The sequence below is a fragment of the Manihot esculenta genome, chromosome 3, assembly GCF_001659605.2.
Source record: "Manihot esculenta cultivar AM560-2 chromosome 3, M.esculenta_v8, whole genome shotgun sequence".
Lineage (NCBI taxonomy): Eukaryota > Viridiplantae > Streptophyta > Magnoliopsida > Malpighiales > Euphorbiaceae > Manihot > Manihot esculenta.
In genome coordinates, this window is record NC_035163.2 from 26334070 (window position 1) to 26352448 (window position 18379).

The 18379-nt window shown below is 32.6% G+C and overlaps 2 protein-coding genes across 5 annotated transcripts; one reads left to right on the top strand and one right to left on the bottom strand.

Moving 5' to 3' along the window:
• Positions 1–1674: 1674 nt before the first annotated feature.
• Positions 1675–8226, bottom strand: LOC110610420 (kinesin-like protein KIN-12F). Its single transcript, XM_021750334.2, has 17 exons — positions 7772–8226; positions 7627–7689; positions 7384–7521; positions 6685–6768; positions 6446–6571; positions 6296–6355; positions 6146–6199; positions 5939–6031; positions 5670–5765; positions 5223–5371; positions 4808–4957; positions 4489–4618; positions 3372–4382; positions 3170–3268; positions 2964–3086; positions 2128–2844; positions 1675–2030 (listed from the first exon to the last, which is right to left on the bottom strand). The coding sequence occupies exons 1-17, from the start codon at positions 8060–8062 to the stop codon at positions 1791–1793; spliced, it is 3624 nt and encodes a 1207-aa protein (XP_021606026.2). The 5' UTR covers positions 8063–8226; the 3' UTR covers positions 1675–1790.
• A 6912-nt stretch (positions 8227–15138) lies between these two features.
• LOC110608294 lies at positions 15139–18214 on the top strand. Of its 4 annotated transcripts, XM_043955320.1 has the most exons (4): positions 15139–15288; positions 15411–15472; positions 15560–15662; positions 16700–18214. In XM_043955320.1, exon 4 carries the CDS (start codon positions 16722–16724, stop codon positions 17985–17987), a length of 1266 nt encoding a protein of 421 aa, XP_043811255.1. In that variant the 5' UTR covers positions 15139–15288; positions 15411–15472; positions 15560–15662; positions 16700–16721; the 3' UTR covers positions 17988–18214. The 4 variants fall into 4 exon arrangements, with proteins under 4 accessions (XP_043811255.1, XP_021603207.1, XP_021603209.1 ...); XM_021747515.2 differs by lacking the exons at positions 15139–15288; positions 15411–15472; positions 15560–15662 and adding an exon at positions 15925–16090; XM_021747517.2 differs by lacking the exons at positions 15139–15288; positions 15411–15472; positions 15560–15662 and adding an exon at positions 16097–16271.
• Positions 18215–18379: the final 165 nt, after the last annotated feature.

Here is an 18379-nt window from a genome sequence, read left to right on the forward strand (position 1 = left end):
TAATTTTCCTTTCGACAGTTCCATTTTGCTGATGGGTGTGTGGACATGTAATTCGATGATGTATACCATGTTCTTTGAGATAGGTATGAACAGCTCTAAATTCCCCACCCCAGTCTGATTGAAAATTCAGTATTTTTGCATTAAACTGCCGTTCCACTGCTTTATGAAAATTAACAAATACCGAACACACATCACTTTTCCTCTTAAGTGGAAATAACCAACAGAAGCGAGAAAAATCATCAACAAAGATTGCAAAATAGCGATCACCAGTAAAAGATAATGCGGGAGCAGGACCCCAAACATCACCATGAATTAATTCCAAAGGTTTGTTTGAAACAGAACCAGTAAGAGACAAATGAATTTGACTATGCTTTCCTAAACAGCAGGCTTCACAAAGACTATGCTGTTGTGTTATTGACGAACTAGACAAATTAAACGTGGAAATAACAAATGACACTATGGTTTGTTGAGGATGACCAAGGCGTGAGTGCCAATCTGGAGTTGTACTGCGAGCAGAATAGAAAGCTTGCTTTCGTGATTCATGGGAAGGCAAAACAAGCTTGTACACACCATCCTCAGCCGGCCCTTGAAACAACACTTGTTTACTTGGCTTGTGCTTCACAACAAATCCATCAGAATCAAATTCAAATGAACAAGCATTCCTCCTCCTTCATTTTCTTCTTCGTCAATTCTTCCTCCTTCTTCTACTTCTGCTTCTCCTTCTGCTTCTTTTTCTCCTTCTTCTTCTTCTTCTTTTACTTCTTTTTCTTCTTCTTCTCCTTCTCCTTCTTCTCCTTCTTCTCCTTTTTCTGTTTTTTTCTTCTTTTTCTTCTTTCTCTTCTTCTCCTTCTTCTTCTTCTCCTTCTTCTTTTTCTTCTTTTGATGAGGAGGAGGAGGAGGAGGAGGAGAGAGAGAGAAAAGATAGGGACTATTTCATTGATAAAAAGAAACGATAAGAACGTTTTAATAGATGTAAGAAAAGATAGAGACTATTTTATTGACAAAAAGAAACAATAATGACGTTTTAATAAATTTCTAAAAATATAGGGAGGGACGATTTCGTTGACGGAAAGAAACGACGAGGAAGAATTATTTTGTTGATGGAAAAAAATGATAAAATCGTTTTAATAGATATGAGAAAAGATAGGGACTATTTTATTGGCGAAAAGAAACGATAAGAACGTTTTAATATATATGAAAAAAGATAAAAACGTTTTAATATATTTTTGAAAATGTAAGGACTAAATTGTTAATAATAACAAAATGTAAGGACTAAATAAAGGATTTTATTTGAGATTAAAATTGAAATTTAACAATTTTCTCTATCCTCTTTTATCTAATTTTAACGGAAAAGAAACGGAAGGATTATTTCTTTTACGGAAAGAAAATATAAAGACGTTTTAATAAATTTTTAAAAATACAGGAATTGACTTGTTAATAATGGCAATACCCAATGACTAAATTGTAAATCTCCCTTTAATATATTATGAAATTTAAGTTAATAAAAATTAATATACAAATCAACTTATACATTAAATATTGAGATACGGAGTTCCATTTTATCTCGTTGCCTTCAAATGAACTTTAAATATTTAATGAATAACCAACACAAATATTTATTAATAAAATAATAAAAACAAAATGCAAGATCATAATATGGCACAGGACACAGAATTTAAGATAAAAACAAACAAATAAATAAATAATGTATTCAGTGCGTATAGCTTGGATCCAAGTAGGATCCAGTCGGCCAAATTCTCAATAATGGGGAAATAAAGTTTTAGAACGACTCAGTAATGCTCCTGATATATTGCTCCAAATTCTGCCCTCCATGCCTGATCATCATAAGTAACTGTGTTATGGGTTATCTCAGAATCTTCCCGGTACAATGGCTGCAGTGCAGATTCTGGTAATTTGCTTTCTGCTAAATACTGTTTCATGGTGATCATCTCCATCTTGTGTTTTCTTTTTGCTTTCTCTATTTGCTTCTTTAATTTCTCATTTTCTTGCTGCACCTCGTTGAAATTTTCCTGTGTATTGGATGACTAAATCAGGAACCAGAAAAGGAAAAATCTGAGAGCTATCTAACAATCCACATTAGAGTTATAACAATGTAATACTTGTTACCTCTGCAACTGAGGCGGCATGCTCAGCTTCTCTGAGTCTAACAAGGAGTTCTCCAGCAGCATGAACAGCTTCTGCAGTGTCTCTAAGCTGTATTTTGAGATTCTTGTTCTCTTTCTTCAAGAATTCTCTCTCCTTTTCCCTCTCCACTCTTAAGACAGAGAGCTCAGCTGCAAGTGATTTGGCAAAGCGAGCGCCACCTTTGGTTCCTGCCTTTGCTGCTGCCCTTTTGACTTCTGCTATTCCCTCCATGATTGCGCGGTGTTTTCCAACCAAATCATTATATTTCTCTTGTAGTTCAGCATAGTGTTCAACCATTCTAGCATGGCCAAGGACAGCCCTGCTAAGTGCATCATCCAACTCCTCAGTACACTTCTTTTCTAATTTCAACTCCATCTCTACCTTCTCTGTGCGCCGACGACTGGATTCAAGATCAATCCTTAGGTCGTCAGTTATAGAAATCCACTCACTCTCCATTTCTGTCCATCTCTGCCTTTCTTTCTCAAGTTCTTCCTCGTTGCCACTTAAAGCATCTGTACTTTTGTATAGTTGAATGGATTGTGCTAATAAAGAAGATCTCAGTTTCCCAATGGATCTTTTTGCAGAAGCATCAGTATATGACTTCAACTGGTTCCTTAAACTTTGAATTTCTTGAAGAAGTGTTTCCTTCTCCTTTATATCAAAATGTGTATTCTCATGATCCAGTACTTCCTGAACTTCCTGCATTTCACATTTTTCCTTGTAATTTTTGGGGGCGACACATTTCAATAGGAACAAATAAAAAGTTGAAAATGAAATTCACAATCAGTGATGCTTCCATAATGAAATCAACAACCAACCTTGTTTTGATCTTTCGATGCTTCATTTTTGGATTCCTCAAACAGTATTATTTGATTCTTTGAGCCCTCAAGACAAAGTCCATCACCTTCTAGATCATGGATCTTGAGTTTGTACTGCTCTACCTGCAGTAATTCAGGTTGTCGATAAAATATAAAATAGGAGTGGTGAAGTTATCAAATCTAGTGGGGTTAAATAGAATTATTACCAGGTGATTTAGCTGCTCAATTTTAGCTGCTTGATCCTTGCATATATTTTCAAGTTCCTGTTCTCTCTTATGGGTTTCTACCAAACCATTGCCTTCCACCTGAGAATTTTAAGAAGGGGAAAAAGAAAAAACAAATGAGTAGAACGTAGGCTATGGAACTCAGCTGAAATATAAAAAGCAAACAAGGAAAACTTTCATTAACCTCCTGATCTGACAGTTCGTTAGGATTTCTTGCTTCATTGACGGCTAAACTCCATGCATTCAGGCTATCTTGAAGCTCATTCGGATTGTCATTGATCTTTTGTTGACAAGATGCACATAGCAAAGCAGTAGATGATCCACCAGATGATGGTGCTTCTTCTGCTAGCTTTTGAGGAGAACAGCATGTTGCATCAACTTCTGGACAGGGTTTGAGTGCCAAGTGCTCAAAGGAGAAGGCAACTGAAGATCTGTTCAATGCTGAGTTCCGCTGATGCTGGTCAATAATCTGTAAGCCTCTTTGAAGGCTAGCAGCCAAGGACTCAGTAGGGCCTGGAAACACCTTGCTTGAACGCAAAGATGATCGAGTGTTCTCACTTCGCCTAAGTGACTGGAACAATACATCTGACTTGTCAGTCGGCGACACATTGCTCTGACTTGTTGAAAATGCTGACGAAGAAATGGCCACACTTTTCCTAGTATTTCCAATTTTAGGAGACTCGGACAATGTTGGCTCTTGGAGAACTGGAGAAAGACGGCATAAACTGATAGATATGCTATTTCTAACTGATGGCTCAGTTGGCTTTGAGGTATTATTTGTACTTGAAAGGTTATCTTCTAACGCAACAATGTCCTTCTCATGCTTCTCCAAGTTAAGTTCTTCAGTTTGAATTTCATTTGGACCATTTACTTCTTCTTCTTCACTCATCAAATCTGTCTCAAAATTCTCATCTAAAGAAGAAAAGCGACTAGAGTTTCTTGTGTCAGATAGACCTTTTGAGTCCTCCTCGTAAGAATTATTCAATTTATTGAGCTGATCATGTAATTCTTTCACATCATCCTCGTTAAAATTCACTTCATTGTCAGAATCATTATCGATGTTGGGTAACATCAAAGAGCGATTAAGGCTTACTCTCAAGTGGTTCAAGCTTTCACGCGGATTCCGTCCTTTAAAGTATCCGTTTTTATTCCCAACTGATTTATGCACATCTGATTTTGCTCTTATAAGTTCTTCCTGTGAATGGGGATATGATGCATATTTAATAATTGAATCCTGAGTTTGGTGTCTTAAAGAGTGAAAACTGAAAAAAGAAGAAAAACTACCCAAGGAAACGATTTACCTTTAATTGGCGAATCTGATCACTCAAATCATTGACATCATCCTCAGATATTTCATTTATTACTGGCTGATTTTGTATGACTTTAACTCGCTGCCCAAATCTGAGCGTCCTCAATGTCTCACCATTATGTCTGTATCCAGAAAGCACAATACATCACTAATGTATCAACTGACGACAATGGGACCAAGTAAATTAATCAAGTCAAAATATGATAGAACAATGGTCAAACTAGAGGAGGATAGAACAGTGGTCAAACCAAGAGGAGGACCTCTTTAACTCTCAAATAACAAGCAAATTGCATCCTTTGTTTCAGTTTTACCTATTATCTGGAGAGATGTTGCATATAACTGTGAGTTTTGCATTGCCACCAAGTGATTCTTGTAGCAAATGTGTTAAACAAGATCCCCTATATGGCGCAACTTCAAATTTCACTGGTTCAGCTCCTTTTGCAAGAGCATTAACCAATTTCCTGCATCAGTGGAATAAAAATATGATTACCAAAGTGCTGTAATTATAACCAGGCTTTTCTCTGAGTAATGTGGCAGCTGATTAACAAACTCTTATTTTACCTATCTCATTTGTGGAAAAAGAAAAGTGTTGAAGACACATTTGGGGATAATAAAAATCGTGCACAGAAGAAATCTATAACCATGGCAACACTTGAATTATAAATTATTTATTTCCTGTTTTGTTGTAAAATTTTTGGAAGGCGTCCATTTTAAGCAATTACATACCCGAGGTGTGATAGGGACTTCTTGATATTTTTTCCTTCCCTTAAATATTGTCTACCCGCATCATCTGGTTTACTTCTATCCAGTCCGGCAAGATCAACAAGGCTGATTCTGCTAATCTTTGAACTACTGAAACATTTTGATGAGCTTCCCTGTCATGTGAATTATCGAACCAATAAGAACTTACAAAAACCTGCTTATAACTATGGCAAGGCTGATCTCCCATAAGCTCATACCAAATCAATTATAACATCATCCTAATCAGCATAACATACAAGATATGCATTTAGTACATGTACAAGTCATTCAGCAAGAAAAAACATATATGCTAAGAGAATATTCTCAATGAGTAACGAGCATACAATGACTGAACCCGAAAAGGAAAAGAAGGAAAATCTTTTGGTCATGTTCAGCAGTAATTATGGTGCAAACCAGCAATTCAAATGATACCTTGCACCAGGACTCAATGATGAAAGTAAACATAACGTGGGATCGAGAGCTCTTAGAATTTATGCTTGTTGCTCCAACTTTTCTACTTGAAAGCCCCTGGCATCATATATGCAAATTTTCACCATGTCAAACACACAAGGAAATCCACAATTACTCGTATAGCAACAATTTTATTTTTCTTACAAAAAAAAGAGGTGGCTAAACGAATTCTCATAAAGATCCCATCCCATGAGAATGACAATAACGAGCAATAATCGTTCCCTGCCTACCTTGATCAATATTTGTGTTACATCCTCATAGCTACTCACATACTCCTCAGTCAAGTTCTCAACATGCAATCCATTTTTAGGATCATCTCTTATCTGCAACAATTTTTATAGACCACTTTACAAACTAGGAAGTGAAGAATAAGGAGGAGGGACAGTACAAAAGCTATCATTGACAACAAAAAAGGAAAATCTGTAGGACATATCCACCTCAAGATTTCTTTGCACGGGATCCAGCAAGTCCGCAATTTGATCATTGTATATCTGTGCAATCATAGCTGAATTGATCAGGACACATTTTCCAACTTGCAAAGGCACATATAATGGTCCTGACTCATTCATTTCTCAGAAAATACAAACCTCAAGGAAAGAACATCTACACTGATAATGTATCTGCTTCCCTTCAGAGCTCTCTTGCTCCTACATAGGATATATGACAGTCAAGAGAAATAAAAAGATGGACATCACATCACCAGAATTAATTTTATAACATTAGAGAGCAAAACGTACTCTTTGAATTTCTGAGAATAGCATTTGGAAGATGCGAGGAACGATACCCTGCTGACTATTGGGTGAGGTATCGTCAACCATTGCACTCGGTGGACCCCACATTGTGTACGTCTTTCCACTTCCAGTCTAATGAGAATGCGTGAAATTCATTCGAAATGAATACAAACATATACCAAGTAATAGATCTTTAGCTTTATAAACAAGTTAAACTTAGAACAAGTAGAACAAGAATCATTTACCTGTCCATATGACAAGATTGAAGTATTATAACCTGCTAACGCGCTTTTAACCAAAGGTATACCAACTAACTGGAAGACTTCTTCCTGGTACACAGTTCAACAGCTAACAAATCAGATTCCTTTAATGTTTGGTCACGGAGAATTTGTGCAGGAGAGAGAGAGATTACAAAAAGGACTGCAGAATGGTTTCTGAATTCAACTTTGATGTAAAAACATTCACCTATATTACTTCCAAGTTATTGTAACACTATTAAATCGAATAGAGAAGGGTGTGAGAAGTGTGATTCAAGTTTTCTTCTAGCACTTTCTCACGAACAAAAGAAAACAAATTTGCCAAATAACAGAAGCTACTTAAGACACTTCACTGGAGTGCGACACGGGCCCTCCTCCTTATGAACCCAGATATATATATGTGTGTGTGTAAAGCCAGCTTTTGTCCTCTGAGAAAAACAATCAAGAGGGAGAGCACAAACATGTTTCTAATGCCTTTTTTTTTCTTCTAGCTTTTAAACAGATATCATTAGATGAATCCTTCTTTTCTGCGGTATTCACTAACTAAAAGCCAAACAAATATTTTAAATAATGTCAATATCTTCACGTCTTTCTCTCATCAGCCAAAGAAGAGGGTTAATACAAACAATGAATTTTAAACGAAGTCGTGCGCAAATTATAAAAGAATACACAGAGAGAATCTTGAACCTGGTTTGAATTGGAGTCGAGAACCGAATCAAAGGTAAATTTTCTGTCACCAACGGATAATGAATTGGAAGAGACCTTGCCTACTGTCACTCCACCCTCTCTTTCGTGATCATTTACAGGCCTAACTCTCACCACAACCTATGTCATAAAATTATTAAAATTACAAAAACTTGCATCAGTGAACTAACATTAACTTCAAATAAACTAAAATCAGAATAAGAAAAACAAAATCGCGAAACATACCTTCACCGGCGGATCGAAACTTACTGGTGGTTCACTCTGACCGTCCGATACGGAAACATCACCCTACAAATTTAACAGTTCGAACACCAACTCCAGACTACTAATGGACAATAATAAAAAGATAACTAAACCAAAAGAGAAATACCTTGAGCGGCGGGTCTTGGAAGGAAGAAGCGTCGGATCTGGCAGCGTCATTGATGGAAGTAAAGGATTTGGAAAGCGATGGTTTGAGGATACAAGGTGAGAGCGGAGGATCGTTGAATTGGACGTTTGGATCCCGCGGAGGGGTATTCTCGGAGTTGAAAAGTTTGGAGAATTTAGAGTTGGAGGTGGACTTATGCTTGGAGGAGATGGATCTGGGAAGCAAATTACGAAGGGAAGATGTTGATATCCTTCCCACGAAACGATTATCGCTGCTGTCTGTAGTTGATTTCATGGTTTCTTTTTCCTGTTGATTCCTTCTCTTGACTTCTTCTTCTGTTCAACAGCAAAAAGAGAGAGTACTGAGTGCGTACTGTAGAGAGAGAGAAGAGAAGAGTTCAAATGTTGGGCAGAGAGGGAAAGGAGAGAGGACGTTTTGTTGAGAGGGTGATGACCGTTGGGAAGTGAGATTTATGTTTTAAATTGAAAAACTTTGTTGTTTTTGAAATGACATTAGTGCCACTAATCTTCCGTATAAATCAAATCATGCGAGATGATGATGATGATGTTTAAGAAGCTTATTTAAAATATATATATATAATAACAAAATAATTAATCTAATGAGAATTATTTAACTGATACTTCAATCCTTAAATGTAATATTATTTGATGTTTAACTAATATTAATGGATTTCTCTTCATAAACTCCACTTAATATAAAGATTAATTTAACTATTGATAAATTAAATATTTAAATTTTAATTATTATAGTTAATAAGCATTTAATTAATTATGTATAAAAATTTTAATATAAATATCTGAATAAATATAAAATAAAAAATTTTAGACTTTATTCCATTAAAATAAAGTTATCATTTTATAGATGCGGCTATTTAAAGTTCACTTTTATATAAAATTAAAATTAATAATTATTAGACTAAATATTTGTATATAAATTATATATTTGTTACACACAGTTTGATTAATTTAAGAAAACAAAAATAAATCATTTATTAAAACGATTTTTTGAGAACCATTAAAAATAATATTTAACATCGATTTGTTTATAAAAAAAATGCTTTTGAGAAAAATATTTTTCATAATTTTTTTCGTTTGGTGTACTAAAAAAAGAAAATAAAGATTATACCGTTAATTAAAGGAAAATTTATATTTATTAATTTATACTGTTTATAAATTTATTAATTTTTATATTTTAAAATTAAAATCAAATAATAAAAAAATAAATAATTTCATCTAACATGGGAAAGGTTGTGGACGGTGGACCCATATTTAACGCAAAAGCTCCCGCTCCTCCCTTTGAAAATATGGGGACAATTTTGTCAATCGAAAAATATTTGAATGAACTAGCCGTTGTGAACAGGCTGGGCAGGCAAAGGCATCATCAAAAGACAAACGTTAACGTAACAGCCGGTGCTATTTTCAACCATAACAGACAGCACCACCAAAAACTGTTTAGGGCTATACACGGGTCAGGCCCTAGTTTAAACATTGTGTTGGACCTTTAACCCAACTCGGCCGCGAGTTAGAACTCCTCATATGAACTTGGATCGGACCCGAAACAAACCGTTTCTATCCATGTATACGATTTGTTTTTTTAGGGGTTAGGAGTCTACTGAATTAATTTTAATTTACAAAGTAAATAATATATATTTTTTAATTTTAATTTAATTAAATTAATATTAATTTTCCTGGTGTATATATATTTGAGAAAATTATTTTTTAGTCTCTGAGATTTAACGTAATTAACACTTCTGTTTCTCTATTTTGACGACCCAGCACTTAAGTCCCTCACTTTCTCTTCCGTCCAAATTCGTAGTCCTTCCGTCCATTTAAACCGTTTGGTCAAAGAGTCAAAGGTGAGAGGTGATAAATTTTTCCAAAAATACCCTTTCTCTCAATGTGAAATTTCTATTTTTTTTCTCTTTCATGTTTTCTCCAATTGCAGAAGAAGAAGAAGAAGTTGCAGAAAGGGTAGGAAAAGAAGAAGAAAGAAGAAGAAGAAGTTGCAGAAAGGGTAAGAAGAAGAAGAAGTTGCAGAAAGGGTAGGAAAAAGAAGAAGAAAGAAAAATAAAAAGTTGCAGAAAGGGTAAGAAGAATAATAATAATAATAATAATTTGAGTTTGGGTTTTGTGATTTTGAAATAGCGAGATTTTTAATGAGGGTTAATTTTGTCAATTCACGTATTCCAAATGGCTATTTTAGATGAAAGGACTACGAATTTGGACAGAAAAAAAGTGAGGAACTTAAGTGTTGGATTGCCAAAATAGAGAGATAAAAGTATTAATTACGTTAAATCTCAAGAACTAAAAAGTAATTTTTCCTATATATATTGGCAGACCATAAAATAATATTCAGCAATAGCAAGTGGAAGGGAAGTCAGGAATGTTGTAATACATTATTCTATGTTTGTTTAATGATGAAAATGGTATTGGGTAAGTAAATAACAAGGCTCAAGACTGAAATGTCAAAGGCCATGGGGAGATGCCTCATTTTTCAAATGACCTTTATATAAATCTAGAAAACCCTTAGCCCATTGGGATTCCAATTCAAATTACTTTATTTAGTTTATTTATTTATCTTATTTATTCAACAATATAATTTCAAGAAAAGTCTAGATTTGCTGACAGTTCCTTATGCACTCCATATTAGAAATAATATTTATATATATGTCCATATTTAATTACTTGGGAGTCTAATTTTCCAATCTCACAATTGACAAATCAGCAAAAGCACCTTAGCAACTTGTTTAAAAGGAAATTTTCTTTTATTGGGTAGTTTCATAATTATTATGTTAGGAATTTTAACTTTTTTTTTAAAAAAAATATTATTATTATTATCTTTCATATCATCTCATTTTTGTTTTTTAATATGAATGATTAATAATTCAGAAAAACTTCAGTTTCAACAAGAGAAAATTTTGATGAGTGAGAAAAGGAAATGCCATGTGAACAAGGGCAAGTTAAATAAAGGTCAAAAATAATTTGACAAAAAAATCATTTGAAATTCATAAATTCATGATACAAGTTGTCTCATACATCATCATCATTATTTATTTGGAATTAATAATTTTATAAAAAATTAATTTAAGTGATTTGATTTATAATAATTTTTTATTTTTAAATTTATATATTTTTATTTTGATAAATTAAATATTTTCATAATTTTATAAAAATTTCTTTAATTTTTTAAAATAAATTATATCAAATAAAAAGAAAGCAAAATAAAATTTACTATAATTTTTATGGTATGAAAAACTGATTGATTTCCTTTATTTAAAAAAAATTAATTAAAAACATTTTTAAAAGTTTATTAATAAATATTTTCATTAATTTAAACGATTAAATATTATAAAAATATTAAAATATTTTAATATAAAAGGATTAATTAATAAATTTTTTAAAAATTGAAAAAATCAATTAATAAATTTTTTAAAATTATAAATAATAAAATATTTAACAATTAAAATTAATAGATAAATTAATTAAAAGATTTTTTAAAATATTGAAAGTGTTTTAATATTTTTTAAAAAATTAAAAAATCAATTTTTGTATATCATTAATTTTTTCAAAAATAAAATGAACAAGGCGCATTTTGTACAAAGAAAATTTCATGTACATGTCTACGATGGAGAGATTCTTTTTATGTCTAAGCAATTGCATCACCCAAGAGAGGGAGATGGGGAAAAGGACACATATTTAGTTTACAACTCCTCAAAAGTCTAATTTGGATGGATTATATGATTTTCAAACAGATAGTTGGGATCATTGAAGAGTGGTCCCTATTCATGTCCATTTGAATTATTCCCCTAGGAAAAATCAATTTTTAAATTGAACTTTAAAAAAAAAAAAAAGCAAAAATCCCTTCCATAGTTAACCGATTTCTTATGGGAAAAAACAAGGGATGATGATTACTGTAAGTTTAATATTATTGAAAATGCGTTTCATTTTTAATATTTTTTTTTTAAAGCGTAGAGAATATCAGTTTGTTTAAGGAGAGAGAGAAATAGACAAGGTGAGTGAATTTTCGATGGCTCTGTTACTCTTTGACGGCAGCAGTCTATTTGTTTTGAAATGTCTTTTCGGTTTTTTGGGAGAATTTTTATGAATCTGAACTGTTTTAATTTCTGCTCGTCTAAATTTTATCTTGCCTGCAAGCTGTTGCGCGATGTCAGACGGGCATGGATCGATGGTCTTCGAAACCGGAGTTGATTGGCTTCTCAAGGTAATTCTATGGCTAACAAGTATTGAAAATGCTATAGGTCAATCGTTCTGGCAAGGGGTGAGCAGTATTCGGTTCAAATTAAAAAAATCGATCGAACTGAATCGATTTGAAAATTTGGTTTGGTTTTTTATATATTTTAGTTTGATTCAATTTTTAATTTTAAAATTTTCGATTATTTCGATTCGGTTCGATTTTAATCTGAAAAAAACTGAAAAAATCGAATCGAACCGATTAGTGATAATAATATGTTTTTTCAATAATATTGAGAAATTAAATCATATTAAAATTAAAATATTAAAATTAAAATATTTTAATTAAATTTTAAAATATTAAAAATAAAGTAAAAAATAAAAAATTTATTAAAAATCGAAATCGATTAAATCGAATCGAATCAGAACGGTTCGATTCGATTCGGTTTTTAATTAAAATCGATTCGATTTGATTTTCATAAACACAAAAATTTCAATTTTCAGTTTATTCAGTTCGATTCGATTTTAAATTGAACCGACCGAATGGTCACCTAATTCTCGCTAATTTTTGCTATTAAAGTAGGAATTTAATTCTATAAATTCTTGTAACTTTTAGGTAATTATTGATTGATTTAGCATCTGTTTTTTTTAACTTAATTTTCTTTTGCTTTTTATCATTAATTAAAAGGCAAAAGAAGAAAAAGACAAAAATCAATGATGTGATGTTTAAAGCACAATAAAAAAAAAAAGTATTTGAAAGAAGTGTAAATTATTTCAATTTCAAGTTATTTTAGGTTTTAAATTTTGATTTTTAATTTTTATATTTGTTTACAAATTTAATTCAACTCCTCTTTTTCCTGCAAATTCGAGATTTCCCAACCTTAATACACTTATAAACTGTTGTCTTCAAAAGAGGGTGCACCGGAATACCATTTCAGCTTTTTTCTTTTCTATGGGCTGTCTTCCTTTTACGAATTCAGAAATTTTTACCTTGGTGAACTTTTTTTTTTTCCTTCAAAAATTCACAAAATTTAAATTTATAAGAGTCTTAAAACTTAAAAAAAACAAAAATTAAATAGAATTTATTTAGTTATTTAATTTTAATTTCAAATTTTTTATTAAGAATTGTATTAATATTATATTAAAAAATTGATATTATACATATATTTTTAAATAATTTTAGTAATATATTTCAAGATAAATTATATTTTAATTTTTAAATTTTAGAATAATTAATGAATCGATTTTTATATTTTTAAAATTGAACATTTCAATTGATATTTTATAATCAGTCTATTCAAATAATATGTATTTTAATCTATAATTTCATTAGTAAATAAGTCAAAAAAAAATATTTCAAATAACTAAAACAATTTTATAAATATTTATAAATTTTTGCTAACGTGACTAAAATATTTTATATCGTATAAATTACAATTCAATTCATGAATTTTAGCATAATTAATATTGAATCATATAATAATATAATATATCTTTATATATTAATTACACATATATTTTTAAATAAAAATATATAATTAATAATTATATGTAAAATAATATAATATTTTTATTGAAAATTATATAAAATATGTATTAATATTAATAATATTATTATTTAATATTAATATTATTATTTATATTATTAGTTCGATATTGATATATACTATTTTAAAATAAATGTAATAATATTATAATTTATTTATAAAAATTAATATTTAAATTGAAATTAAAATAAAAATTAAAGTTAAAAAAATTAAAATAAAAATTAAAAATAAACCAAACCGTACTAAAAGTTTTAGAATTATACCAAAATTTACTTAAAAATATAGTTTTTAAAAATAAAATCTAAATTGTACTGAAATTACGTAGCTGTTCCTAAAAGAAAATAATATAATTGATACGGAAATAAAATAATATAATTCAATGGGTCTAATCATTAATTGGATGATAAAAATATTAATTATAAATATTTAAAAATATTTTTTAAATATAATAATAATCTTACGGTTATAATCGTATTATAATTTAATTGAAAAAAAATCCTTTAAAAAAATAAATTAAGCCTTCGCCATAAACAGAGACATTAGATCTACAATCTAATTCCTACTATATACAATTCAGATATAAAAATAAAGTAAAGTAAAGAAAAAAAAATAGAGCCGCAAAACAACACCACGTCGAGAAGAGAAAAGACCACCATCGGCTGAAGAAGACAAAAGGAACCTATGCAAGCTCTGAGAAAAAAGCTCGGCGTCTTCCAACATCAAGAGCACAAAGGTGAAGGAGAGTTCAAAGAGAAATTTATCACTCTAGAATCGTAGAGAGAATACTACTTTCGCAATTAATATTTCTTATGGAAATACCAAATAATAATAATAGGTCTTTAATGGAAATCTAACCGTGGGTTTGAAATTAGACATAGAGAAATAAACAGACAAGACAACAATAACATTAACATATATTGATGTGTTTGTTGTTTACCTATAATTGTTATTGTTCCCTTCAAATGCTGTCTTAATTAATTAGGCTGAAAGAAGGTTGAATTGTCTAACATCTACCTAACAATTGACTCTTTATGGAGATTCATATTAAATATTTCAAACCCAAAATCGTAATAGCATTTATTGTCATCAACACACAAGAGAATCCCAACTTGTTTATTGAAATGGATCATCCATTTTATACTCCTTTTTTTTTTTCTTTTTAAAAATTATTTTTTAACATTTAAAATAATAAAAAATTAATTATTTAATAAAAAATATTTTTTAATTAAAATTTTGAAGTACTTTAAATATCAAAAAATATAAAAATATTCTCTAAGAAACAATGGGAGCTTTGGTAAAATGTTTGCCCTAAATTTGCCATTGTCCTTTATGAACTGAGCAAGCAACATGCATAATGCTATGATGACTGTCTTTATGATTTTTCAACCAATCAATAATTTCCTTTTTTTCCTTCTTTTATTTATTTATTGAATTCATTACCGACTAAAGGACTAAACAAAAATTGTCGAAAAAAGTAGTGTAAGAAAGAAAGATAAAATATCCATAATGGGATTCAAATTGAATTTTCTTTTCTCGTAAAGGAAGAAGAAAATTAAGCGGACCCCAAGAAAGAAAATATCAAAAGCTTGAGGCACAGCTCGGAACAGGACAAATTCCAGGGTGGGAACAGTATATAAAGAATTGGCAGGCTGAGATGTTTCAATGTCCCCACCTACAAAAACGCACCAATCTCTCCTCTCATTGGTAATCGGTTCCTTCCTCGCAATCGCGTGGGGTGGCGTCTCTCCTGTGTCTGTAAAGAGTAAGGCCTTTCTTTCTTTGTTTGTAATTTTCTTGTAGATAAAATCCCTATTACGAGAAATTATCAATCCCTTTTTTGTACTATGCGTGTTCACTGATATATCATATATGTATTATCCGCAGCCTACCCGACAAGCGACAGTTATCCATACGGGCATCTTCAACTCTCTCCCTCTCTCAGCAGAGTATTATCAATTATCATCATATAGGATTTTATTTCTTGCTTTTCAGAGCACTTCACTTACTTGCTGTCTTTCTTTTAAGTTCAACAGAGAAAGCTGAAAAGCAAAAAATAGGACCTCGGTTTACGAACTGGGTTTGGCCGGATCTTGGATTAGAGCCACAGATTCTACTCAAATCACTTTGACTTTGGAGGTAAAGGCGGGATTAAACAACACCCATATTTTGTTTTCTTGTTTTTTTTGTCAATTTCTTGATTTTTTTTTTTGTTCTGAAATAATTGGTGAGTTCATTTCTTTGTGCTTTTGAGGAGAATTTTAGTGGGTTTCTCTTTTATTTTTGAGTGATGAACCTGGGTTATTGTGCCATCTTTGGCTTTTAGCCACTTCCCGCGTTTGTAAGTCTGGTGTTGTGGGGTTCATAGGAGATGTTTTTTCTGGAGGTTTGTTTTGAATTTTGTATCGTAATCTTGATTACTGTGCCGTGTGCTTTACTCGTTTTAACTCTCCTTGGATTCCGGTTTCCTTGTGGAAAAGTTGATAGCTTTATTGGAACCTGATCTTGTGGTATAACTGTTGACGGGCTTTAAGTTTGGGCAGCCTGGGAGTGGCTCACCGGAAAGGGTTTGGCTTCTGCTATTTTCTTTATTTTGGGCTGTAGGTTTGGTTACAATTCACGGGTTCAGTTTCTCGCTGTTTTTTGAGTTGGGAGTCTGGATTTTGTAGTTCTTGTCCCACGTCTCAACAGTTTCTGGGTTTTCGGGGGTTTTCAGCTTTTACTTTGGATCTAGCTGTTGTCTCTCAGGTTAGATTCTGTTTTAGTTTTAAGTTCAGGTTTTGGTTGCTAAAGCTCTCGTTTCCAGGTTCTCAGAATTTTGTGCTGCACTTCAGCTTAAGCTAGGTTTGAGTTTGATTCTCAGTTTGACCTGTTGGCTTCATCTTTCTCTTGAATTCAGTTGTACTTGTTTCGGCTCAGAAACCTGCAACTTTGGTTTTTTGTGCCGAGTTTTAAAGCAGCTAGTTTCATAACATTTTTGAGAATTGTGCTTCACTTTAGGGTATTAAAAAACTTGCGGTTTTACTGGAGGAAGAGTGTCATAATTCTTATCAATTTAGCTTAAATTCCTGGGCTTTGGTTCTTTTAAGGTCAGACAGGGAAAGAGGACGTTTCTCTATAGGATTTCCATCCAGTTTACTTATTTTGTTAATAGATCTTGTCTTTTTCTGTGGCAGGTACATTTTTCTGAGCGTGATAATGGATTCCCCTCAATCTGTTGTATCACCATTCAAGAGTTCTATTGTTGTTGAACCAGAATCTGATTATGGAGTTCGGACTTCTGGTGGTTTATCCAAGGGAACTGGGTTCCAGAGGAAGGAAGCAACGGTAGGCAACATGGAAGATTTTATTGGTACCCTTGAGGTCTACGTACATCAGGCTAGGGACATCCATAACATATGCATTTACCACAAGCAAGATGTTTATGCTAAGCTTTGTCTGACCAGTGATCCTGAAAACACGGTCTCCACCAAAATTATCAATGGTGGTGGGAGGAACCCAGTCTTCAATGATAATCTCCGGCTCAATGTTAAGACTATTGATTGCTCTCTTAAATGTGAGATATTCATGATGAGCAGGGTGAAGAATTATCTTGAGGATCAGTTGCTGGGATTTGCCTTGGTGCCCCTGTCTGATGTTCTAATCAAGAATGGGAAGCTGGAGAAAGAGTTCTCTCTTTCTTCAACTGATTTATTCCACTCTCCTGCAGGGTTTGTTCAGTTATCTCTGTCGTACAGTGGAGCTTCACCAGATGTTATGGCAATTCCTGCCATGCGTACTGCTTCAGATGTAGAAATACAGGAATCACTGCCTTGTGAATTTGAAAAGATTGAGTTCCCAGATCCAAAAATTGTGAATGAAAACCAGATGATGGTTTCAGAGTATTTTGGGATCTCATGTACGAGTGTGGATTCTGAAAAGTCTGAGAGTTTGGACACCTGTGATGTTGAAAATCATGTTAGTTCAGACATGGGTGTTCACGCCATGGAAAGTTCCTCGGCTGCTACCGTGGACTCCATTAAAGTTCCAAAGCCTGATTCTCCTCCTAGCAGTGTGTCAACAAACGGGGTTTCTTCTCCGTCTGTTGCTGCAAGCTCTGATACATCTGATGCTCCAGCTCCAAAACCAGCAAACCAGGAGAAAGAATCTGCTCAAAAAGAGAAGAAGGGTGGAGATGCTGGAGATGGTGAGACTGATTCCTCTGGTGGGGAACAAAGTGAGAAAATTGCAAAGCCAGTTATTACGGTTAATATTGAACCAGAGCAGAATGTTGTACAACAGGACATAGTGGATATGTACATGAAGAGCATGCAGCAATTCACGGAGTCATTGGCAAAGATGAAGCTTCCACTGGACATTGATAGTGGACCAACAAGTTCAGGAAGTTCAACTTCTGATCAGAAAATGCAGTCATCAAAGAACAGTGGCTCCCGAGTGTTTTATGGGAGCAGGGCTTTCTTCTGAGCCTTTGTTCCACTGGTTCAGAGGAGAACACACAGGTGACTTTAGTTTGTAGCACGGAGACTAATACTAATAGTGAAATCTAATAATGAATCATGTAGTGTGGTGTTTTCCTTTTGTATTTTCAGATGTTTAGATGAGTTAGGACGGGAAATCATGAATTCCATGTGTTATCATCAACTTCGTTTTATAACAACTGCTGTTAGTGTACATGGAAATTTCCTTTTCAATTTTTACTCGCTTCACTCTGTTCTTGCTTGTTTCATCAACTTTCAGTGATTACGAGATCAAAATTCTTTCTTTTTACATAAGAATGATGAATACATTAGAAGGACTCACATTCACATGGCTATTTAAGGCACAAGATAGACAAGGCTGGAGAATCCACGATTCGC